At 36.2% G+C, this 26,498-nt stretch overlaps 2 protein-coding genes across 6 annotated transcripts in view; one reads left to right on the forward strand and one right to left on the reverse strand.

The window, feature by feature from the left end:
- Positions 1-1,271: 1,271 nt before the first annotated feature.
- Positions 1,272-7,213, reverse strand: LOC132549845 (endothelial differentiation-related factor 1-like). The gene is made up of 5 exons (XM_060213824.1): positions 7,031-7,213; positions 4,130-4,181; positions 2,892-3,052; positions 2,363-2,456; positions 1,272-1,849 (listed from the first exon to the last, which is right to left on the reverse strand). Exons 1-5 carry the CDS (start codon positions 7,097-7,099, stop codon positions 1,794-1,796), a joined length of 432 nt encoding a protein of 143 aa, XP_060069807.1. The 5' UTR covers positions 7,100-7,213; the 3' UTR covers positions 1,272-1,793.
- A 236-nt stretch (positions 7,214-7,449) lies between these two features.
- LOC132550188 (large proline-rich protein BAG6-like) overlaps positions 7,450-26,498 on the forward strand; it is a 30,715-nt gene continuing 11,666 nt past the window's right edge. Inside the window, exons 1-14 of one of the 5 annotated variants that reach the window (XM_060214223.1) lie at positions 7,450-7,572; positions 9,690-9,780; positions 10,347-10,388; positions 11,073-11,148; positions 11,373-11,563; positions 12,498-12,569; positions 12,958-13,092; positions 13,696-14,006; positions 14,316-14,439; positions 15,414-15,599; positions 17,180-17,299; positions 19,156-19,366; positions 22,987-23,088; positions 25,129-25,502. In XM_060214223.1, coding sequence (XP_060070206.1) covers positions 9,718-9,780; positions 10,347-10,388; positions 11,073-11,148; positions 11,373-11,563; positions 12,498-12,569; positions 12,958-13,092; positions 13,696-14,006; positions 14,316-14,439; positions 15,414-15,599; positions 17,180-17,299; positions 19,156-19,366; positions 22,987-23,088; positions 25,129-25,502 — 2,007 coding nt within the window. In that variant the 5' untranslated portion in view covers positions 7,450-7,572; positions 9,690-9,717. The remainder of the gene's footprint in view (positions 7,573-9,689; positions 9,781-10,346; positions 10,389-11,072; positions 11,149-11,372; positions 11,564-12,497; positions 12,570-12,957; positions 13,093-13,695; positions 14,007-14,315; positions 14,440-15,413; positions 15,600-17,179; positions 17,300-19,155; positions 19,367-22,986; positions 23,089-25,128; positions 25,503-26,498) is intronic. The other 4 variants (XM_060214237.1, XM_060214246.1, XM_060214253.1 and 1 more) reach the window with 4 other exon arrangements.

A 26,498-nucleotide genomic window follows, 5' to 3' on the forward strand; every position in this document is an offset into this window, starting at 1 on the left:
TTATGATTTCTTGAGAAAATCTTGATGGACCTTCCTAAAATTTCAGATGTACGTTCCCTTTGGTCCCTAGTTGCCCCCTTTTTATTTTGGAAATAATTATTAAAACAAAATGACTGATGGTGACCATCTTTGATTTTGACTGTGAAAGTTCTTCCATATTTCTTGGGAAGTAGTAAGTGTGCCATATTGATATTAGAATTGCCTGTCAATTGGAAAAATAAAATGGCTGGCAGGTGGCCATATTAGATTGTGACAATGCTATCATGTGAAAATTTAATATGCAGGTTTCACTTGGTCCCTAGCTGTACTCTTTTAATTTGGGAATGGTCAAATAAAGAAATTATGGACAGGCAGTCATCCTGTTTGACACTGAAAGTTCTTTATTGCTGTTTCTTGAAAAATACGGGATAAATCTTTATCAAATTTCATCTGTAGATTCCCCAAGGTCCCTAGAATTGCACTTTTGGTTTGATATAACATTTTTGTAAATTAAAAAAAATAGCTGCTAAGGTTTTTGATAAAAGGTTTCCCTAATTCTTAAGAAATACTCCAATGTTCTTTTAAAATTTCCATGAAGGTTCCTAGTTGTGCCAGTTTTTGGAGGGGGGACTAATTAAGGGAAAACAATGGCTGGCAGGTGATTATCTTTTGGTTTTGTCCATGAAAGTTTTATCTGTATTTCTTGGGAAGCAGTTAGTAGGTCTTTATCAAAGATCACCTTGTTAGACAGTGAAAGTACTGAATGAATTTTCTAAAATTTCATAAGTGTGTCGCTAATTATGAAATTTGTGATTTTAAGACTAAAACACGATCAAGAAAAAAGATCAAACAATCCCCAAGTCCTTCCTTAGTTGTGCCCTTTAGATAATGAGACTAATTAGGAGAACCAAACAACTTGAAGGCTACCATCTTGGGTTTTGACAATGAAAGTTTGTACATGTAATAACTACACCTGGTAATATTTGGGAGGAAGTCGTATATCTTTCTCAGATTTCAGATGTAGGTTCTCCTTGATCCCTAGTTGGGCCTAACTAATCTCAACTAAATGTATTGTTAACTCATCCATGATCTTAATGATACAAGGCAGCATACCAAGTTTACTCAAAATCTGTTCATATATCTGGAAAAGACCCAACAAATAAAGATCTTACGATGGATGGCTCCAAGATCTCTGTGAGATTTTGTCTTAATTACACTTGACATGAGAATAGAAATGATGTTTGCGGGTATGAACTGTTACTATGCAGTCATAATAAATACTCATCAGTCGATTATGGGCATGTAAACAAACTTTATTACGACAACCATTACCGTCATCTTTATGACTAAACTTAATATGGATTCTCGACACTGAACTTGTGTCAAACCTTGCATGGTATTATCAATACAATCACCACCTTTACCAGCAGAAGCAACGAAAGCTTGATGTAAAATAAAAAATCCCTCCGCTTTCCAGTAGCACCCTTTACTCATATTTACACACAAAAAAACTTCTTAACACATTCAACCACTTGATGATACATCTGGTAGTCACCTTACTATTTTCTCAAAATAAGACAAAAATTGTGTCATATTTACAACGCCTTCAAGATTAGCAAGAAACACAATTGGATAGTAATGTCTACATAAAGAGTTCATAGTTGAAAATTTGCCTTTTAGCAATGAATGGTAACAAAATCTGTCTAACGTAATATGAAGTTTTCATAGCAAATGTAAATGTTGTAATATTATAATACATCTGTAGCGCTGAGTGCTACAGAACGTACATTTTGAGTGCAGGCATTTCACATAGATCACTTCTTCTTAGAGTGGAGAGGCTGGCCAATGTCCTTCCCACGAAGTTTTACGCCTGTAACAAAAAGTTCCAAGTGATTATATCAAATATGAGGATTAATAATAATTTCTTAGATACATAAATACTAGATTGCTAGTTTTCTGCCTCTGCACCAATTTCTACTATTTTCAGAGCTGTTACCAGAACAATATTTTGATATACTCTTAACAGTAATGATTTGTTGTGCATAACCATTACTTCTAATTGGATAAAGTTGTATGTCCATCAAGGCTGTCATTTTCCTCAGAAATCTCCAGTGGCATTTCTGAACATTCTGGGCATTCAATCCCTTCAGTGACATTTGTCCATCTTCCATCTTCATAACCCCACAATTGGCCTCTTCCTTTACCTTTGATACATATAACCCCTCAGGTAACATTTCCTTAAGTTCTATATAAATTTCTTGTTGAGGCATAACCCTTTGAATGATGTTTCACAATCTTTTACAAGAGATTCACAGAGGAATACAGATTTAGGTTGACACAAGTCTTTGAACTAACTGAACATTTACCAGTAATGTAAACTTACCTAAGCACCTTTCCAACTTTGAGATCACCTGTTGGTTTGGTATTGCTTTACCAGATTCATAGTCATTAATGACTTGAGGCTTTTCATTTATTTTCTGAGAAAAAAAATACATAATGAATCATAGAAAGAAAACGAGGAAAGCTGTTATCCAAGGAAAATACTTAAACAAGAAATTTGTGATAAAATCTTAATTACCTCATTGTTTAGTCAACAGACTTGATATTGTTTGAGGTTATAGTAGCTATTTCAGACTGATACAAGACACAACAAATCAGAATTACTGGGAAGTTATTCATTTACTTTATGACTTCTTTTCATTGAAGTTGTAAGCACTCTTAATCCACAAAATTGTTAAGTCCATGAAATGTTAAAATAAGTAGATTCATTGAGCTATATTTATCCATGATATCAAGAGTCTGTGGCCAAAGTATTTTTGTGAAAAACCACAAAAATTGAGACTCACATAATTTCATGATCTTACAGTACATTATTGCTACATAAGAGGAATGAATTTCAGACAAAAACCTACTGTTGCCAACTCTTTTTGAGTCCACTCTTTCTCCTGTCTAGACTTCTGTATCTGACGAGACAGACTCAATGTCACATGTTCATGGTGAAGTTCCTCAGTCTCACGGTCAAGTTTTGCTGTATTTTTGGCAGCTGATGATTGCTTGTTTTGAGAAGCAGCAACTGAAGATATAGTAACTTGTTTAACAAGAGTTGAAAAACATCCCTTCACTTTATGATTATCACTAAATCTGAAAGGTATGGTGCTCATCATTTTATCACTAAATCTCAAAAGTATGGCACACATTACTTTATCACTAAATCTGAAAGTATGGCACACATTAGTTTATCAATAAATCTGAAAGGTATGGCACAAATTACTTATCACTAAATCTGACAGGTACGGCACACATTATTATTGATAGTGATGATAATCATAACCTTTTTGTGAGCAATTTACTTTAATGAACATGCTAATAGAAACAGTATCATAAAAGTTGTACATCACAAACTAAGACAGGCATAATACACAAAATATTCATTTTTTTCTGGTAGTTAATTCTGAATCTGTATTAATCATGTTCGGAGATCAGAAACCCAATGGGCCTGAATTGAGACTTTGTCAGTTAAGTCATTGTCTTGTTCAGCATACTTGAAAATCCCAATCCCAAGTGACAAATTTCCATGACACATTGCCTCTTCATAAAAAAGGAGTCTCAGGGTTTTGACATATATGAATCTTGTATGCTTTTAAGTGGATCAACTTTTTGATAGATCAAACTTGATTGTCCTTCATACCAGCAAGATATTGGTCAAATATCACGACCCTGGGACTATTTGTTACTGAGAGAAAAACATTTAAAGTATTTAACACTTTAGACTCCTTTCAATGAACTTGGTAACTCTTTTTTCCCAGCATGCTTCTGACCATGGGTTTTCCATCATGGAGAAGATGGTGCTTAAATATTAGGATACAAATGACCTCTTTGGACTTTAAAAAGGGCATTTCAACAAATTTGGTATCACTTCATGTTGTTTAAATATTCAAACATATTTGACCTATGTGATCTTGAAACTATAGGTAATCCGACACTTCTAGCAGAATTGGGTAAGATGACCTAAATAAAAAAGAGAAAAATGTGCATACAACACACTATGTAGCACTTCTGAAAAAATATTTGTGTATTGGTACCTTTAATGCTCAACTTTCTTGTAATTACATTTAAAATCAGTCATTTGAACATATGAAACAGTACTTACATTTTTTAGTTGTTTCTACAGCTTTTCCCTGTCTAAGTGCTGAGTTGATGGCCTGAAAATATTAATTTATATATATTCATATTTTCATTCAATTTTTCCTACCAGTATATATATATGTCTCCACCAATTATAAATGCATGTTAAGTGTATAGCATATTGTCTGGTCATGTATATAGATCAGATTATAACAAAGCATTTCTGATATCTAATCCTTTCATAATTTAGGTATATTCATATTTGCAAATTAAACATCCTCCAGCAGGTAGCCATGACTTGTAAGGTACAAAATGAATATGATCAGGACTAGCTATTGTAATCTGATCAACTTTTTTCTAAGCCAAAGGTCTATTGATGAAATATTTCAGATAGATACAAATTTACCTCTTCTAGGACCCATAAATAAACATATATTTCAGCAATAATTCTGATAATTAATGTAAGGATTTTTTAATAATCAACGACGCTCTGACATTTGTGATACAGTACTACTTGAAAAATTGGTATTCAACACTGGAGTGGGAGTAAGTAACCCTGGTAAATACTAGCCACTATACCACTCAGCTAGAGCGAACTTCTCTGTAGTTTGATCGGTTGAGCGTCAGACTAGTAAGCCAGAGGTCTTGGGTTCGAATCCTGGCAGAGGCATTCAAATAAATAACGACCTTTATTACATATGCACACACTGGAGCAATGGCAAATCTGGCAATGAAGTCCAATCTGACTATAGGTATATAGACAAATGTATACAACTGAGCTATACATGGTTGCAATCATGGTGTGCACAAGGAAAAAATGGTCAACAAATCTAGGAAGCTGGTAAAATGAATTATTTTTGTCATATGACACTATTTCATTTTTTAAGATTTTACATATTATACACAATATACAAAAGAATCCACACAAAAACATACACACACACTCTCACACTTGTGTGCTATGACTTGACTATGACTTACACATATATCGTCATAATCATCATCATCTTTATCATCATGCACATGTATCTACTACTTCCTGCACACAAACTCACTCATCAAACATTCACACCCACTTACACTCACATAGCAAACTTACATGTACTTAACAAAATACTCACACACACAAATACACAATCATATCACTTACACTTATCAAAGATATCTTCATACACATAAACTCACTCATGAATTCATTTATGTATATAAACAAAAAACATTATACATCCTAAACAAAGAGAGAGAGAGAGAAGAGTAAGAGAGAAAGAGAGAGCGAGAGAGAGAATTGGGAGGGTTATAATCATTATTAAATAAAAATAGCACTAATTTTGTGGAAATTAAATAAATTCAAAGTCAGTTTGGTAAAGTCAAGGCCATGGCCATTGGGAACAGACTTGTTAGCATACATACTATAGTTTCAAAATGGGCATCCACTTTTTCCAATTATTCTCAAATTTTGTTTTCATAATAGAGTTTTTGACAGAAATGTTGTACTTTTGAACACGGAAATGATCCTTAATCTTATTTATAAGCACATTTAAATTAAGAGACTTTTGTAGACATCTTGACATATAAACATAGTGTTTAATGAAAATTAAAATTTTGTTATCTACAGTGTTAGCATTAGGATGGATAATTCCAAATAAATATGTTTCTTTGTTTATCAAGAAAGGAATCAGAAGAATATCAAGAAGAGATTCAAATCTCCCCAATAGAGTCTGTACCTCTATACACTCCCATAGACAGTGGACGATTATATCTCTTTCCATATTATACAGTGTACATAAAGGGCTAGGAATTAGATTAATATTGAAAAGAAAGGAGTTCGTAACCAGAATGTGATGTATAATCCTTACTTGAAACCACTGTAGCTAAGAACTTTTTGTAATAGTAAACAGAATTGTTAATATATTTTTCCACTTCTGATCATCGAAGTCAAACTCATCACTCCATTTCGAATACCAGTAGGGGTTGGTGCTGGTTTAATAATAGAATTGTAGAAATCGTTGACACCTCTTTTACTTTTATAAAAAAATTTCAAATAGAAGTGGTATAAAAGGCTGAAATAGTCCACTATTTCTGGTGAGTTGGTTGAATTTTGTCATTGCAATTTTGGTAGTTGCATCCCTTTATCAACATGTTCCGATAGTGAAACATGAAATTTCCTTAATTCATTATTAAAACACCTCATATTCCACCACACATATCACATTCATTGCAGGTTATAAATTTTTGCTTGGAGACATCATGCTGAAAGCAAACCTGTGCCAAAATCTGCATCAATGGGATGCTTATATTATATGCGGACACTATATGTAATAGTGAATGATGCAATATTGGATGGACCCGCTAGAGAGTTTGTTACAAAATAGCGAGTGTAGTGGATACCGAATAAATATGTAATGGTGATTTTTTTTAAATCGCCTGAAATTGAGAAAATATGTCAAAGGGATTTACTTCACTGACTTTCATGATTTGTCATCCATTTTTTCGATCTGCTCGAAAAAAAATTGTGACCGGACCTCACCTGTATGTGTATATTCACCCTATATACAGATTTGACTGTATTGACCAATCTACCCGTATTGCCAGATTTGCATCGGTTGTTTGACAATGTCCGCAGTCGGACACTGTCAAATTTCCGATTTAAATGAGTCCCAATGAGGAATCCCAAAAGGGATTACTATATAAGCATGTTTTGAAAGTTTTTATTTCATAGATATCTACACTTATGTAAGAGTAATTCGATTTTCTATGACAGGTTACCAACTCTGAACTGTAGACAGTTTCTGTCGTATTCTGTAGATTTTTAGACACTCATACTCATCAATTTCGGTGGGAAAAGCGGGGACCTTATCACAGTATTGCACGATACAACACACTGACACACTCAGTTGGTCGTGTTTGAACCTCTCTCACACTGTACCTGTTGGGTGTTTGATTGACGGCCCCATCGGCTCCCAATCGTTTTGACTTCTGTATCAAACTCGGCCATACTGCTTTAAATTGTAGTTTATATTATGAATATCACACACTTATGCAAGTACTGTTAAACAGTTCGTCTGTTCGTTGTTTTCGTTTGTTTCGAAATCGCGATGCAATATGGCGTGTTTTGTATTTATATTTAGAATGTCGCACAACTACGTATTGGTTTATCATAGATATCCCAATACGATTGATATCATCAAAGTGTTGAATAATATAATTATTCAAGCTTTTTATCATAACATTCTGGCATCGGAAAATTATATTAGATAAAATTAATATAAAATTTTGCGACACTCCAAAAAATGTCCGTACTTCCGGTGTTGCCCAGTCGATGTCAATTCTGCGTGTTAGGCTTGTGAATTCCAAGTTTGCTCTTAAAATTACTTTCGTTTTCATAATTAGTTCGATATGGCAGCGTGTTTTTGAAGTAAATTTTATTTTGTAGGAAGTAACGGAGAACTGATAAACAAAATTTTATCGGTGAGTATTCTCAAGTAAGAGGGAATTTGCCAACAACAGAAACTCCACAACACTGCGCACAGCCATTCATTAGAAAATCGGAGTACGGTGGTTTAAAATTTAGCTGATGAATGAAAGAATATATTACATTGTTCAAACAAACCCATTATAGAACACAATATTATGAAATCCATGGAAGACTTGCCGCACCACGAAGATATATTTTAAGAAAGCTTGTAAACGAAATAATAGTATAACTGATCAGAGGATAATGGGCTCTGTGTCTTGTTTAGATGAGTTCGGCCTACTCTGATATTACCTATTGTCTGTGATTGGGATGAGAATACATGTTTATATATTGATAAATGTTTTACCATCTAATTACTGTCAAAAGGCAAGTAATTCGTTTACGGAAGCTCCTGTGGTCTGTGTTTGAGAGGAAGTAGTAATTTCTTAGTTTTAAAATTTACTAAGTCTAAAAACAGCCAGCTAATCCAATAGTGATTAGTAAAAATCTACATTCTGGAGCATTACACATTTAAATTTTTGAAGAGTTGTGTATTAAAAGTTTCTTTGAATTATCTAAACCTTTCGGTTTCAGTTGTAAGTTGGTGTACCTTTTTAAGTGGAAAGTTCATATTCAATCATGATGTAAGCTGTCCAAGGCTAATCACATTAGCAGTTAATTAGTTTTTGTTGGGTTCTATATAGAAATACTGGAAGGATATTTCTCCAACTTCATCTGTAGGTACCTATTGGTTCCTAGTTGTGCACATTGATTTTCTAGACTGATTAGGAAGGCAATATGACAGAAAGGCGACTTCTTGGATTTAGACCAAGTTGTTGATCACTATGTCTTTGAAAAAATTTAAGAGGATGTTTCTCAAACTTGACTGAGGGGTTCCCCTTGGTCCCTAGTTGCTTAAGGACAATTTTGAGTTTGAATGATAAAACAAGATGGCTAACAGAGCATCTTGTATTTTGGCAGTTGAAGATTGTTAATGCTATTTCTCAAGAAGTACTGGAAGAATATTTCTCAAACTTGGTGTGAAGGTTCAGTTTAATCACTTCAGGTGTCTAACCAAATGCCCAACAGTTATCTTAGATTTTACTATTTGAAGCTTGTTATGGCAATTTCTTAGATTTCATTTGTAGGTTTGGTTTTCAGTCTTTAAAAACTTCATTCTTGAATAATTCCCATTTTCCAGTCTATGAAAATAACTGATCAAACAAATAGAAACTGAAAGTACACCTCTCCATTATAGATGAAGCTTTGATGCCATTTACAGGGTTTTCCATAAGAGCCGGTCGCCGGCCAATTTGACCGGCTACTTTGATCATTTGGCCACCTACACCAATCCAGTTCCGTAATAATGTTCCGTACACGACTACACGTACACAGCAGGCCAGCCTCCTACTTTCACTACACAGCCTACTACTAACAAAATTATGGAAAACCCTGCATTTAACCTTAATTCAAGTTATTGCAATTGTGAAGGAGTTCCTTGATTAAATCTCTTATGCTAGGCTTAAAAGATACTCAAATCTTGTCATTATTTCAGGGACAAATAAAATGTTGCAATGGAATATATGTGTGTTCACAAAAAGGAGCAAAATCTTAATATTTTATAAGTATTCTCATCAGGAAAAAATTCTCATCAAGGAAAAAAAGTATCTCGGTACAATCGATCAGTAAAGTTTAAAGATCGTATCCCTAACTAGACTAAAAGAAACTCTTGATTATATATTCTCCACTTCATCATTTTTCTTGATATTTCATTGAAGAGGCACCATCGGTTTAAAGCTCCATTTATGGGGAAAAAAATATGCTGCTTAAATTGCATACATATGAGGAATATAAGACATGTCTTATATATATATTTGAATTAATATGAAAAGAGTCCCTACTTGATAAATACTATTGTTATCATGATATATAGCTTTCCTTTCTGCAATTTGATCTATCCTTTCCATGAAGCCATGCTGTGTCCATACCACATGCATGTGAGTTAAACTTGCCATGATTTAATGTTTTGGCTTCAAGTTAGTTTGTAGGAATACAAATATGTAATTTTCATTTCTATTATTCTACCTGTTATTATAATACATTCTCTTATTGTATATACCAATACTTTCAGAATTTCAAGCACAATCTGAGATAAAAACATGATGGATGTGACAGTAAAAACCCTGGATGGGCAGAACAGAAACTACAGTGTACCTGAAGATGTAAGTATGGAGACAGAGTTAAAATTGTTTTATTCCTGAAAATATTGGGCAGAACAAGCTTTGTTGTGTACCTAAGACTTGAGTTATAGATAGATGAGACAGAGTATTTCTGAGAATCTTAACCTGGAGAGTGTAAAAAGTAACTACAGCATTTCTAAACATTTGAATTATAGGACAGATTAGGAACCAAGCATTTCTAAATATTTGAATTATAGGACATATTAGGAACTACATGCAGAACTAATATGTCTGGAAATTTTAGCCATACATGCAGAACAAGGATTTTTTAAGGTTCTAACCTTACTTAAAGAATAGGCACTATATTGCAGCCTTTTTTCTTTCTATTTTTATTGCAAATCTTATACAAAGAAAAAATTTATCAACATATTTTTTTTTCATTTTTCGCACACTGCCTTTATTCATGACTGGTTTTACAGAATGTTGATAATACATTAATATGAATTATCATTATGTCCCCAAAGTTACAAGATGGTTATATTCCCTTAAGTTAAATAATATTCTATCACATAATTTGATATTTTCAAGATAATCATTCGCTATTGCAGATCACTGTGAAACAGTTTAAAGAGAAAATAGCAAACTCAATAGTAAGTATGACTTTCATCTCGACTGAGGCACAGGGAATGTCTGATGATAGAATAACTACCCTGATATATTGTGTGGTTATTTTTTCTTTTGATCACCTAATTGTCAATATTGTGTTCTGATGGGATCAGTACCCAGGTATACTGTATGGTCATTTATCTGTTTACCACCTGGTTGGGGATTTTTCTGATGATGGGTTTACTACCCAGGTATAGTGTGTGGGTAAACTTTTCTGTGTAAATGATACCAGAACACAGTATTTGTACATAAGATATGCCTCACATATTGAAGATAACACTATTGATAATAGCGAAGTTTCAACAAGGAAAATTGTAAAACATTCGGTTAAGAAATCCCACAAAATAGTGATTGTGATTATTTTATCTTTTTTTAAATTTTTGAAAATGAAATTCTTCTAGAGTGAATTTTTCAAATTACCCTTTTTTTCTTTTCCTTCCATGTCTGAGTAAAAGCTCCACCTAGTAGAATGCTTAATGCATCATCATAGTCAGTATTTAAAAACTGGTGATACATTTTTCTTGAGATACAAATTTAACATGAACTTCCCCTGTACTTCGAATGCCATCCAAGTCAAAATAAGAGTATTTGGTAGTGTAGCATATGGCTTCTTTAAGATTGAATCTCAATGTTAAATGTGGCTTGAGTCAGTTATGATGCTGTTACAGAATATATCAGCTGAGATCCAGAGGCTGATATTTCAGGGGCGTGTGATGCAGGATGAAAAACACATGAAGGATTATGGTGAGCAGTAGACAAATTAAGACCATTCTGATGTAAACAAAGATACATGGATTTGTTTACTTCTTCAGTTACATGTTTTGTTGTATTAAAGAAAGTACATACACATTTGAAAGATTATATTTGATTTCTGGACAAAATTATCAATTTAGAATATCTCCATTGAGAACAAACATGCTGTCTATGTTATCTCTATAATTTCATTTGATTGCAAACATTATTTACAGATGTACATGGAAAGGTGATTCATGTGGTCCAGAGAATGCCTCCATCCAGTACACCTCGACCTGGAGGGGGCGCCACCAACACAGATACACCACCAACAGGTGGAGCCACTGGTGAACAAAACCTTCACAGTACATTGATTGGTTCCTTTATCAATTTGCCATCAGATGTAGCTGATCCAAACCAAGTTCATGTAATAATTTTTTTTCTTTTTATATCTCAACTTATCACCTTGTCATGTGTTATATATCACCTGGTCATGTGTTACATCACCTTGTCAAGTGTTAAATATCACCTTGTCAAGTGTTAAATATCACCTGGTCATGTGTTACACCTGGTCATGTGTTACATCACCTTGTCATGTGTTGAATATCACCTGGTCATGTGTTTAATATCACCTGGTCATGTGTTACATCACCTTGTCATGTGTTGAATATATATCACCTGGTCATGTGTTAAATATCACCTTGTCATGTGTTAAATATCACCTTGTCAGTGTTAAATATCACCTTGTCATGTGTTAAATATCACCTTGTCATGTGTTTAATATCACCTGGTCATGTGTTAAATATCACCTGGTCATGTGTTAAATATCACCTTGTCATGTGTTAAATATTACCTTGTCATGTGTTGAATATCACCTTGTCATGTGTTGAATATCACCTTGTCATGTGTTAAATATCACCTTGTCATGTGTTGAATATCACCTGGTCATGTGTTGAATATCACCTTGTCATGCGTTAAATATCACCTTGTCATGTGTTAAATATCACCTTGTCATTTGTTGAATATCACCTGGTCATGTGTTACATCACCTGGTCATGTGTTACATCACCAGGTCATGTGTTGAATATCACCTGGTCATTTGTTGAATATCACCTGGTCATGTGTTAAATATCACCTAGTTGTGAATACTAAAATCCTATAATTTACAAAGGGATTTCAGTATTACAAATAATTATGTTTTAATTAGCATATCGGTATACAAACAAAATGGAGATACAGATGAAATTGATGTAAATAGTTTATATTGACAAGGAGGTATATTTATATAAATCATTAATTGATATGTTTCTGAGAATTATACTTAAGTATTTATAGCAGGTCTGACCTGATATATGTTTCAGAATATTGTACAACAAGCAGTCAGTAACATGGGGGATATGGGAAGGAATGCCCGAGTTACAACCAATGCATCTGTAGGTATCAATATATATATTAAACAGGGACTTACCGAAAGTCTTTCACGTTTTCATAACGATTACTCTGACTATGTTAACATCACTTCTTCAAATGTTTATAACTTAAATACTTATCACACATATGTGATTTTTTGGGGGGCGGGTTTGGTGGCACAACCTTTAGTCATATTTACAACCTCTCAGAAGAATAGTGTCTACTGTACATTTTCAGTTGTGTTTATATCTGGAGACTGCAAATCCCAGGTTATACAATAAATGTTGTTTTCCATTTTCCATCCCTGAGCCCTTCTTGATTTGTGTACTGGGCAGCTGTAATCTTGTCATGTGGTACAACTATCTGTGTTTCAGGAAAGTGGCTCATAAACAGATACTTTTTGTGTTACAGGATGACGGTTCATCTGTGGATGTGCACATTCATCTAGGACAAGTTCCAGGAGCTAGACAAAGTGAATCGCAACTTAGGATTAACCAAGCAAGACGCATGTTGCAGATGTCACGAGAAAACCTTGACAAACTTGATGTGAGTGTATATTGTGTTATGTGGGCAGTTAATAATGAACAATATTTTTTGTAGTTCATGATTTTCTTCTCACTCACAAAAAGTCTTGTCATCTTATTTTTTGTTATGTGGGTGTGAGGGGTTGCATATATAAATAAATAGATGGGTCCTGTTTACTCATCTGACATTCACTAAGCATATCTAAAGAAAAACTTGAAGTGTTTTTTATTCCGCTTTTTTCTCATTAATTTTGACAAATATTCATTCTTGTACATTAGTTGACCAGGAAACAAAAACCAGAATTGATAAAATCACAAAATTTTCAGTTGAATCAATACTCTGTTCTAATTTTACATTTCACCGTTTATATGTAGTACTGTATTGTATTCTAGTGGTAGCTATTGAGATCTGAATGTCAAGCCTCTATTTTAGGACTGACTTTTAAGATCTGAATGTGAAGCCTTTATTTTGATACTGACTTTTGAGATACAAATTTCAAGCCTCTATTCTAGTAGTAGTTATTGAGATTTGAGTATTAATCCTGTGTTCTAGTGGTAACTTTTGAGATCTGAATGTTAAGCCTTAGGTGTTACATACCTATGACAATGTGCTATAACTTTACAGAGGCTTGAAAACCCCCCAGCGGAGGAGCAGCAACAGACCAATACAGACCAAGGAACCAGAGATTCTCCGATGGAGGTGTCTGAATCAAACCAACCAATAGCTGAGACCACGACCAGAAATACTTCAGAATCCTCCCAGTCACAGGCATCAGTACAATCAGAAACACCATCACAGCCAGAGGCTCCAGCAACACCACAGACACCTTCAGCCACTGTACCAGAACCTCAAACCACATCCAGCCAATCAAATCCATCCACAGGAAATAGTAATTCAGCCAATGGCAGTTCCTCAGACACGCCAAGGAGACCAGGGTAAGACAATGTTTTCAAAATATGTAAATAGACAGTTTAACCCACTTACTACAATAAACTAAATAACTTAGAACTTTAAACTGAATTTGTAGCAGTGTAGGCAATGTTTTAAAAATTATTAAAAGCACAGCAATGCCAAATAGAATGTCCTGCTAATATCAACAAGGATTTTTTATCAATAACATGTCAAATTAACAGAGATAGAGCCTTTTCAGAGAACAAAAATTGGGTGTTTAATATCCAACACCAACAAAAGTATAAATCAGTTTGCCTGTCATGTTTTGATGTTAACCTTTGTAATACCTGTAGGCGCCCACATATTTCTGTGGTGGCTGATGTGTTGGAGGAAGTTAGAGAGGTAAACAGTCGCTTACAGCCACACATGGACAATTACCAGAGAATAGTACGTGAAGATAGACAGCTTCCTGCAGAGGTCAGTACCTTTAATTATCTTGGAAAGGAAATATCGCTATAAAATTGTTTCATTTACTTTATGTAAAGGACCTTTCAACCAGGTTTTGTGTCATGGTACCTGTTCTTCACTATGCTATTGTGGAGGGAATGGCAGTATCTGGATTTGTATGTACGGGATCTATACATCTCTATAATATTGTGGAGGGGATGGCAGTGTGTGGATTTGTATGTAGGGGATCTATACATCGCTATAATATTGTGGAGGGGATGTCAGTATGTGGATTTGTATGTACGGGATCTATACATCTCTATAATATTGTGGAGGGGATGGCAGTGTGTGGATTTGTATGTACGGGATTTACATATCACTATACCATTGTGGAGGGGATGTCAGTATGTGGATTTGTATGTAGGGGATCTATACATCGCTATCATATTGTGGAGGGGATGTCAGTATCTGGATTTGTATGTACGGGATCTATACATCTCTATGATATTGTGGAGGGGATGTCAGTATGTGGATTTGTATGTAGTGGATCTATATATCTCTATAATATTGTGGAGGGGATGTCAGTATGTGGATTTGTATGTAGGGGATCTATACATCTCTATAATATTGTGGAGGGGATGTCAGTATGTGGATTTGTATGTAGGGGATCTATACATCGCTATCATATTGTGGAGGGGATGTCAGTATCTGGATTTGTATGTACGGGATCTATACATCTCTATGATATTGTGGAGGGGATGTCAGTATGTGGATTTGTATGTAGGGAATCTGTACATCACTATCATATTGTGGAGGGATGGCAGTATGTGCATTTGTATGTAGGGGATCTATACATCACTATCATATTGTGGAGGGGATGTCAGTATGTGGATTTGTGTTTAAGAGATCTATACTAAAAACATTGTATAAATCAACTTGATATAGAAACACATTAATGATAATCTTGCATAATGGACATAACTCTGTATTATGATTATGTATAGGAGACTCGCAAGGCCCAGGAAGTATGTAACCTTGTTGGGGAGATCCTACATGCCATCAGCCATTGTTATCACAGTCTGAGTGACCTAATGGTGGACATGGGAGAGCCATCACCAAGACAACTTTACGCGGCAATAGTTCCAGCTGCTATCCCTGCAGCTGTCATACAACAGACCATACCTATACATGTAAGTAGCCTGTCATACAACAGACCATACCTATATAAGTAACCTGTCATACAACAGACCATACCTATACATGTAAGTAACCTGTCATACAACAGACCATACCTATACATGTAACCTGTCATACAACAGACCATACCTATACATGTAAGTAACCCGTCATACAACAGACCATACCTATACATGTAAGTAACCTGTCATACAACAGACCATACCTATACATGTAAGTAACCTGTCATACAACAGACCATACCTATACATGTAAATAACCTGTTATACAACAGACCATACCTATACATGTAAGTAACCTGTAATACAACAGACCATACCTACACATGTAACCTGTCATACAACAGACCATACCTATACATGTAAGTAACCTGTCATACAACAGACCATACCTATACATGTAAGTAACTGTAATACAACAGACCATACCTATACATGTAAGTAACTGTAATACAACAGACCATACCTATACATGTAAGTAACTGTAATACAACAGACCATACCTATACATGTAAGTAACCTGTTATACAACAGACCATACCTATACATGTAAGTAACCTGTAATACAACAGACCATACCTACACATGTAACCTGTCATACAACAGACCATACCTATACATGTAAGTAACCTGTCATACAACAGACCATACCTATACATGTAAGTAACTGTAATACAACAGACCATACCTATACATGTAAGTAACTGTAATACAACAGACCATACCTATACATGTAAGTAACTGTAATACAACAGACCATACCTATACATGTAAGTAACCTGTCATACAACAGACCATACCTATACATGTAAGTAACCTGTCATACAACAGACCATACCTATACAAGTAACCTGTCATACAACAGACCATACCTATACATGTAAGTAACCTGTCATACAACAGACCATACCTATACATGTAAGTAACCTGTCATACAACAGACCATACCTATACAAGTAACCTGTCATACAACAGACCATACCTATACATGTAAGTAACCTGTCATACAACAGACCATACCTATACATGTAACCTGTCATACAACAGACCATACCTATACATGTAAGTAACCTGTCATACAACAGACCATACCTATACAAGTAACCTGTCATACAACAGACCATACCTATACATGTAACCTGTCATACAACAGACCATACCTATACATGTAACCTGTCATACAACAGACCATACCTATACATGTAAGTAACTTGTCATACAAGAGACCACTTGGTCACTAACATAGTTGTTTGTTATCAATTTTTTAACTGGCCCGAAAAACATAGTTTCCAAAAGGCAACCGCCTTAAATTTGACAAATAAAGATTAATATAGATTTACAAGAATTCTCAAATTTCATATCATAAAGAGAAATTAAGAGGAAAGAGAAAGGAAGGCAACTGATGCCACCTTTAAAAGATCAAGTGGGTGCCTATATCCGTCTAGGCTCTCTTCCTGCTATAACCTGCTGAACAGACAGTGATTTCTATGCAATGATGGATTTTGTAGACAACACATCTTACTGTAAATACTGTGGACATCCTCTGATGTAATAGTGTACCTGCTGTGTTTTAGGCCCAGATCAATGTTGGAGGGCCTCAAGTTGCCCAGAGAAACATGGCCACTCAGTCCTCAGTATCAACTTCATCCACAGCCACATCTACGTCACAAGCCTCCAGTAATGCTGCCTCACAGGTATGATGGCTGTTTGGTATAATGGTATTGTATGGAGTCTGTATGGTATAGTGGTAATGCAAGGTATATATGTGATATAGTGGTAATATATGATGTATATGTGGTAATGTATGGTGTTTATGTGGTAGTGGTAATTTAAGATGCTTATGTGATATAGTGTATTTGTGGTATAGTGGTAATTTATGGTCTATATGTTGTATAATGATGATGTTTGATGTTTACGTGGTATACTGGTAATGTTTGTGTTTATGTTGTCTAGGGGTAATGTATGGTGTATATGATAAATTATTTGCTTCAAATAACAGAAATTCAGTGTCATTTTCGTCAAACTATTCTCAACAAAAATATTTACGTAGAGATGAAGTGTTTACAGTTGAAATACGTTGTTTTATTTGCTGCTATATTGGGGGTTATTTTAAATGGCCAATTAGATGTCATGAAACACAACATTGAGATAATGAAGTTTGAGAACAAAATATTTACTGTCACCTTACAATGTTTTGAACAATAAAAGATTTAATGAAATTGAAAATGTAAACATTCAGATGTTTTTACGAAACAGGTTTTTCCTCGTCTTCCACTTTCCATTTATTAATATGATTAAATCATTGAGAAAGTTGATTGACAAAAACGGAAGTGGCCCAGTAAAGCTTTTTGGATCACATGATAATTTCCTGTATTCAGTTAAAAAAGTCCAGAGTTCCTTGCATGAATCAATCCCAATATAAATAGGAAAAGACTCATCTTGATGAACTATAAAGGTATCTTACTGAAAATTGCTGTATACCTTTATAACATACTGAAAAAGTGCTGTGTTTTATCATTGCATCATTGCAAACTTGACCACAAGGTCAAGACCAAATAAGTGAATTTCTGCAATGATTAATTATCAAGGCAAAACTTTTGAACTGTTAAAAGGTAACTTTATGGAAGTTGCTGTACACCTTTATCAGCGACTGATAAAGAGCAGTGCTTAGTATATGGATCATTGCAACTTTGACCTCAAGGTTAAAGGTCAACAATTTTAGATAAATAAGAGCTGTAAAAAATGTTAAATTTCAATTCTTGCACTCCCAACCTACTACAAATTAGCAAATAGATTAGAAGTGATGTATTATTGCCCACTAAAACAATGTTTAAGCTATTTATAGAACGATACCATATATATAAAACAAGTAAGCTTCTCTAAAATGTTTTGAGGAGCATGTAGCTGTGGCTTTGTCCATCCATCCTTGTTCTTTTATGTCCAGAGCATAACTTTGCCCTCAGTTAAGCAAGGATTGTAATCTTGGGTGTGTACATCGGTCATACTAATATGATGTTAAGTGTACCAAAACTAAAGCCCCAACCCTCAATTACAGTTATTACTCTATGTTTAAACTAGGAAACTGATTCTTGGTTTATACAATCATCGTACTAAGAGGATGTGAAGTTTTCCAATTTCAGGGCTTGAAACACATTAATTACATACTCTTTGTCCTTTGCTCAAATTTCGTGTTTTGGCCAAAGGGATCATGAAACAATCTTAAACTTTGCTTAGCCTTTCATTCATGATGTCTCTTTTCATGATTTTTTCTGTGATTGGCTAATTCAAAACTTAAAAAATGGTTTTAGAGTTTTGATTGATATGTGATTCAGTGTCCTGAACATAACTTTGCTTTCATTTAAATTAGTATAATGAAACTTGGTGTATATATTGGTCGTACTAAAGAGGATGTGTTGTGTAGCAAATTCAGGCCCTGAAATTATGGATTTATTGTCCTTTATTAGAATTTCAGGTCCAAGAAATGCCTTAATCAGTAAGCACATGTATATGTTTTTGTTCATTTGTGATAACAAAGTCTTCATACTTTCAGACATCCTCTGCTGGTCAGTCTACAGGAACTGCAACACCCTCCACTGCCCCTGGAGCCACACCTGGAGCCACACCTGTTGTTACCAGGGCTAGTACTGACCCGTACGTGTTCCTGGAGGTTGGGCCTGACAATGCTGTCACTGTCAATAGTATTACAGCCCATGTCATATCCTCAGAACAGGAGGTCCCCAACACCTCAGGACCAAGCACAGGTAAATATAGACAGTGTCAAGTCCCCAACACCTCAGGACCAGGTACAGGTAAATATAGACAGTGTCAAGTCCCAAACACCTCAGGACCAAGTACAGGTAAATATAGACAGTGTCAAGTCCCCAACACCTCAGGACCAAGTACAGGTAGATATAGACAATGTCATGTCTCCAACACCTCAGGACCAGGTACAGGTAAATATAGACAGTGTCAAGTCTCCAACACCTCAGGACCAGGTACAGGTAAATACAGACAGTGTCAAGTCTCCAACACCTCAGGCCCAAGTACAGGTAAATACAGAGTGTCAAGTCTCCAACACCTCAGGACCAAGTACAGGTAAATACAGACAGTGTCAAGTCTCCAACACCTCAGGACCAGGTACAGGTAAATATAGAGTGTCAAGTCCCCAACACCTCAGGACCAAGCACAGGTAAATATAGACAGTGTCAAGTCCCCAACACCTCAGGACCAAGTACAGGTAAATATAGACAGTGTCAAGTCCCCAACACCTCAGGACCAGGTACAGGTAAATATAGACAGTGTCAAGTCCCCAACACCTCAGGACCAGGTACAGGTAAATACAGACAGTGTCAAGTCTCCAACCCCTCTGGACCAAGCACAGGTAAATATAGACAGTGTCAAGTCCCCAACACCTCAGGACCAGGTACAGGTAAATACAGACAGTGTCAAGTCTCCAACACCTCAGGACCAAGTACAGGTAAATACAGACAGTGTCAAGTCTCCAACACCTCAGGACCAGGTACAGGTAAATATAGACAGTGTCAAATCGCCAACACCTCAGGACCAAGTACAGGTAAATATAGACAGTGTCAAGTCCCCAACACCTCAGGACCAAGCACAGGTAAATATAGAGTGTCAAGTCCCCAACACCTCAGGACCAGGAACAGGTAGATATAGACAATGTCATGTCTCCAACACCTCAGGACCAGGTACAGGTAAATATAGACAGTGTCAAGTCTCCAACACCTCAGGACCAAGTACAGGTAAATACAGACAGTGTCAAGTCTCCAACACCTCAGGACCAGGTACAGGTAAATATAGAGTGTCAAGTCCCCAACACCTCAGGACCAAGCACAGGTAAATATAGACAGTGTCAAGTCCCCAACACCTCAGGACCAGGTACAGGTAGATATAGACAGTGTCAAGTCCCCAACACCTCAGGACCAGGTACAGGTAAATACAGACAGTGTCAAGTCTCCAACCCCTCTGGACCAAGTACAGGTAAATATAGACAGTGTCAAGTCCCCAACACCTCAGGACCAAGTACAGGTAAATATAGACAGTGTCAAGTCCCCAACACCTCAGGACCAGGTACAGGTAAATAAAGACAGTGTCAAGTCCCCAACACCTCAGGACCAGGTACAGGTAAATACAGACAGTGTCAAGTCTCCAACCCCTCTGGACCAAGCACAGGTAAATATAGACAGTGTCAAGTCCCCAACACCTCAGGACCAAGTACAGGTAAATACAGACAGTGTCAAGTCTCCAACACCTCAGGACCAGGTACAGGTAAAGATAGACAGTGTCAAATCCCCAACACCTCAGGACCAGGTACAGGTAAATATAGACAGTGTCAAGTCTCAGGTAAATATAGAGTGTCAAGTCCCCAACACCTCAGGACCAGGTACAGGTAGATATAGACCATGTCATGTCTCCAACACCTCAGGACCAGGTACAGGTAAATATAGACAGTGTCAAGTCTCCAACACCTCAGGACCAGGTACAGATAAATATAGACAGTGTCAATATCGGTACAGGTAAATACAGTCAGTATCAGTACAGGTAAATACAGTCAGTATCGGTACAAGTAAATACAGTCAGTATCGGTACAGGTAAATACAGTCATTATCGGTACAGGTAAATACAGTCAGTATCGGTACAGGTTAATACAGTCAGTATCGGTACAGGTAAATACAGTCAGTATCTGTACAGGTAAATACAGTCAGTATCGGTACAGGTAAATACAGTCCGTATCTGTACAGGTAAATACAGTCAGTATCGGTACAGGTAAATACAGTCAGTATCGGTACAGATAAATACAGTCAGTATCGGTACAGGTAAATACAGTCAGTATCGGTACAGGTAAATACAGTTAGTATCGGTACAGGTAAATACAGTCAGTATCGGTACAGATAAATGCAGTCGGTATTGGTACAGGTAAATACAGTCAGTATCAGTACAGGTAAATACAGTCAGTATCGGTACAGGTAAATGCAGTCAGTATCATTACAGGTAAATACAGTCAGTATCCGTACAGATAAATACAGTCGGTATTGGCACAGGTAAATACAGTCAGTGTCGGTACAGGTAAATACAGTCAGTATCCGTACAGGTAAATACAGTCAGTGTTGGTACAGGTAAATACAGTCAGTGTTGGTACAGGTAAATACAGTCAGTATCAGTACAGGTAAATACAGACATCAAATCCCAAATACCCTTGGGCAAAGCCCATGTAAATACAGACTGAATCAATTCCCCATTGCCCCTAGGCTAAGATAGAGACTGTCTCAAGTCCCCAATACCCTTGGGCAAAGCACAGGTAAATACAGACAGTATCAAGTCCCCAATACCCCTGGGTCAATACAGGTAAATACAGACTGTATCAAGTCCCCAATACCCCTGGGTCATTACAGTTAAATACAGACTGCATCAAGTCCCCAATACCCCTGGGTCAATACAGGTAAATACAGACTGCATCAAGTCCCCAATACCCCTGGGTCAATACAGGTAAATACAGACTGTATCAAGTCCCCAATACCCTTGGGTCAATACAGGTAAATACACACAGCATCAAGTCCCCAGTACCCCTGGGTCAATACAGGTAAATACAGACTGTATCAAGTCCCCAATACCCCTGGGTCAATACAGGTAAATACAGACTGCATCAAGTCCCCAATACCCCTGGGTCAATACAGGTAAATACAGACTGTATCAAGTCCCCAATACCCCTGGGTCAATACAGGTAAATACAGACTGTATCAAGTCCCTAATACCCTTGGGCAAAGCACAGATATAGGATAATCAAAATAAAAGATATTAATTGAGTTACCATTAAATTTTCTTTTTATGTACATTTTTAAATGAAAAACAACTATAGGAAGATTACAAAATATATTATAATATATATAGTATTTTATAAAATATTGCAGTGTTAAAAAAAGTTGAGGAAAGATTAGCATGTTCTTTGATGTAATAATAAACAAAATGTATGTAATGGACATATTCTTTTGAGAGACAGAGAGAAAGGGCTCTAAATTGGCTAATTTTTTGAAAACCACACATCTCTTTCGTTAAATGTTATCAGAAAAATATTTTAACAAAGTAATAGTGGTAGACTAGGAAAATCTGTAGTGAATTGGACGGCCATTGCTTGATGAAGGCTAATCAGGGAAAAGCTTCCCCTCTACCAGGGAAATTTCTCTCTCACTTTTAAAACTAGTACAGCAATGCTGTGACAAGCATATATGATATGAAGATAAACCATATGTGAATTGGTAATTATGCTTGTGATATTACCAGCTTTTTACACTGTTTACTGTTTCTTTGATGTTGGTTAACTAAGGATTCAACAAAAATTATCAGAATGGTATTCTAATTTTAGGTTCCACAAACACAGCCCCACAGGGTGTTCATGTTCAAGGTCACAATGTAACACAGGACATCATCAACAACATTGTGAGCTCAGTTATGCACGCCCATACCGGTAGGTAATAGTATAGAGGAGTCACCTGTCATGTCAGTCATGCATACCCATACTGGTTTGTATAAGTACATAGGACTTACCTGTCAGTGCAGTCAGGCATGTCCATACTGGTAGGTGATATCATTCAGGAGTCATCTGTCAGCTCAGTAATGCACACTCATACTTATAGGTAACATTGTGCAGAACTCACCTGTCAGCTCAGTCATGCATGCCCATACTGGTAAGTATTATTGAATGGGACTCATGTGTCAGCAGTCATGCACGCCCATGCTGGTAAGTATAATTGCACAGGACTTACTGTCAGCTCAGTCATGTACATCCATGCTGGTCAGTATTATTGTACAGGTCTCACCTGTCAGCTCAGTCATGTACGTCCATGCTGGTCATACAGGTCTCACCTGTCGTCAGTCATACGCTGGTCAGTATTTACAGGTCTCACCTGTCAGCTCAGGTCTCACCTGTCAGGTCTCACCTGTCAGCTCAGTCATGTACGTCCATACTGGTCAGTATTAGTGTACAGGTCTCACCTGTCAGCTCAGTCATGTACGTCCATACTGGTCAGTATTAGTGTACAGGTCTCACCTGTCAGCTCAGTCATGTACGTCCATACTGGTCAGTATTAGTGTACAGGTCTCACCTGTCAGCTCAGTCATGTACGTCCATACTGGTCAGTATTAGTGTACAGGTCTCACCTGTCAGCTCAGTCATGTACGTCCATACTGGTCAGTATTATTATATAGTATTCACCTGTCAGCTCAGACATCCATATTGGAAGGTGTCAGTATACAGGATTAGCCTGCCGGTCATGTACACACATTATGATAGGTATTATAGATTTAGAGACTATATATTTACAGGATTTTGATTGAAATGTTGATTGAAGGCTTTGTTTCCCCAACAATTATATGATGAAGTTTATGTTTAAATCACCCTTCATCTGTGGTTCATTGTCCATTTGTCATTCTGTCATTCGGACACTATACAATTCTTGTTATCTCCATTTCTTGAGAAGTTCTTGATGAATCATCTTCAAATTTCATATACAGAATCCTTTACTTGTGCATGTTTAATTTTGAGACATAACAAAAAGACAAAAAAATGTTTTCTCTATTTCTAAAGAAGTACGAGATGAAAGGTAGTAGATGAATCATTCTAAAATTTCCTTTATAGATTCCACATGGTCCTTAGTTTAGCATGTTCATTTTTAGGACTGATGGAGAAAAATGGTTGATGGATGACTATTGCATTTTGAGATTTAGATTTTTCTGTTTGTGGTTTTTCTCAAGTACAAGAAATGTGTTTCTCAAATTTTGTATGTGGTCTATATTTGTGTATATTGAATTTTTGGACTGCTCTAAAAATCAAAATGGCCAACAGTCAGCACTATTAGATTTTGAAGTTGAAGTTTGTTATCATTGTTTATTGTGAGGTGTTGTATGAACTTATATTCTGTTGACATCGCCAACCTGAAGAAAATGTTTCGAAATATTAAATTTTATTTCTTTTGTTCCCTTCGGTCCTGACCTAGTTGTGCAAATCTAATTACGGGATATAAATAAGAAAAAAGAGAAATGGCTGAAGGCAGCCATATTGGATTTTGGATATTGGATAAATTTGTTAGCACAATTACTTGAGAAATACTGAATGGATAATTCTCGTATTTCTTGTGTTTGTTCTCTATCCTACTTATTTGTGCATTGGCTGTCTTGGCTGCAGTTGATCATCACAGTGACTGTATTTTAAGATGTTCTGGAGAGATCATATGCTTATTTGATCCTCTTGGCCCTATTTGTGCCTACACAGATTTGATCATTAGAGGTTTGGGAATAAGACGAGAAATGATCCAACTGATGAAGCACCATTGAAGTCGATAACAGTTATGCTTCCAAATTACCTGAGAGAGTTCTTGTCTTTTGATTCTGGTTGACAAGGTTACCAACTGCCAGGCTGGTATGTAGATATATAATGACAAAATGCTTGTGGTGGGGATCTATTTTGAAAGAATGGGTTTGAAGATGTAAAGATTTCTCCTTCAAATAGGCCCAAGAATAGGACCAGGTCATGTGTTAGGCGTAGATCCAAACAGTCTACGTTTAAGAAGGAGTACATTTCCCTCATCATCTGCCAATACAGCTCAAGCCGGTAGCCAAACCACGTCACAGAGTTCAAACACCTCGGGGACCCAGACCAGCACCCCTGCTTCCGGGCCATCAAACACTTCAGGCACTCAAACGTCAAATGCACCTACTAACTCATCCGGGACACAGACTGGAGTGCGTGCACCACAAGCCGCAGCTTTTGTTGTGCCGGGAATGCCAGCGATGATGCAGCGAATTCCAACTGCCGGAGCAGCCTCTGCCGACCCTTTCCTTCCCTGTGCATCTCGTCACTTCCTCCGGCACCAGGCCAGGAACGTAAGTCTCTGTAACATATGTGTAAAAAGTTTAAAGAGAGTTGAATGTGAAGACAAAATTCCATAACATTTATATGTTTGAAGACTTCAGCCTCTTGGTAGAGTTACACAAGTGCGGAAACATTGAGCTATAAAAAAAACCTTGTGATTAATTTTTTTTTTTTTTTAGCTATAAGTAAGTGCACAATGTATTTTTGTATCTCTCGATGTCATGAGTCATGAATGATTCAATTGGCAGTGGATTGATTATGTCACATAAATATGATGTCAGAAATTGATTCTTTAGACAAACTCTTGAGAGAGTACATTTATCACTGCAGTTTGAGTGTCTAATATTGTGAACATTTTTGAGATATACAGGAATACACAGTGTACTTATAGTTAAATGTATAGTATAGAAACTGTAGCAAATTAAGTAGATTTTTTTTATACACCAACTTAGGAAAGTTAGGGGATATGGTATATAGTAGTCACTTTGTCAATGTGTCCAGGGATGAGTGTGGGAGTCAGTGACAGCCTTGTGGATAAGATACTTCATGAACTCCTAAACATGTTTGGTTCATATTCATTTCATACACAAGGTCTACACCTGATTAGAAGTTTTGTGGTCATTGGTCAAAAATAAAGATCAAAGGTCAATCTTGGCCACTTTGAAATAAAAAAGCTTGTGTAGAAGATGTTTCATGACCCTAGAAAAATTAGTTAAAATTCACACCATAGCATTACAACGCTAAGGATTACACTTGGAAAGATTGATGGTAGTTACAGGTCAAGGCTAGAGGTCAAAGGTCACCCTTGACAACTTCAAACTGCAAATAAAAATATATGTACATGTGATCCTCTGCTCACATTGTTAAGAAGGTGAGTGTGTCTGAAAGTGAATTATCAACCAAAGTGAAATATAGTCATGTTGATGAAATTTTCGGGTGAAAACATGAAATTTTGGTGACTTTTAGAAACTTAAAACACACCTTGAATGAGCCATGAATATAAGCAT

The sequence above is a fragment of the Ylistrum balloti genome, unplaced genomic scaffold, assembly GCF_031769215.1.
Source record: "Ylistrum balloti isolate Yb309-2 unplaced genomic scaffold, AGI_CSIRO_Ybal_v1 Utg369622, whole genome shotgun sequence".
NCBI lineage: Eukaryota > Metazoa > Mollusca > Bivalvia > Pectinida > Pectinidae > Ylistrum > Ylistrum balloti.

What these genes read in the sequence shown, in the direction of transcription:
- LOC132549845 (XM_060213824.1), bottom strand. Translation starts at nt 7,099, where the DNA reads ATGGCCGAGTTTGATACAGAAGTCAAAACGATTGGGAGCCGATGGGGC. An exon ending in GTCAATCAAACACCCAACAG is followed by an intron (nt 4,182 to 7,030) that starts GTACAGTGTGAG and finishes TAATATTTTCAG; the next exon opens with GCCATCAACTCAGCACTTAG. An exon ending in AAAGTTGGAAAGGTGCTTAG is followed by an intron (nt 1,850 to 2,362) that starts GTAAGTTTACAT and finishes TTTTTGTTACAG; the next exon opens with GCGTAAAACTTCGTGGGAAG.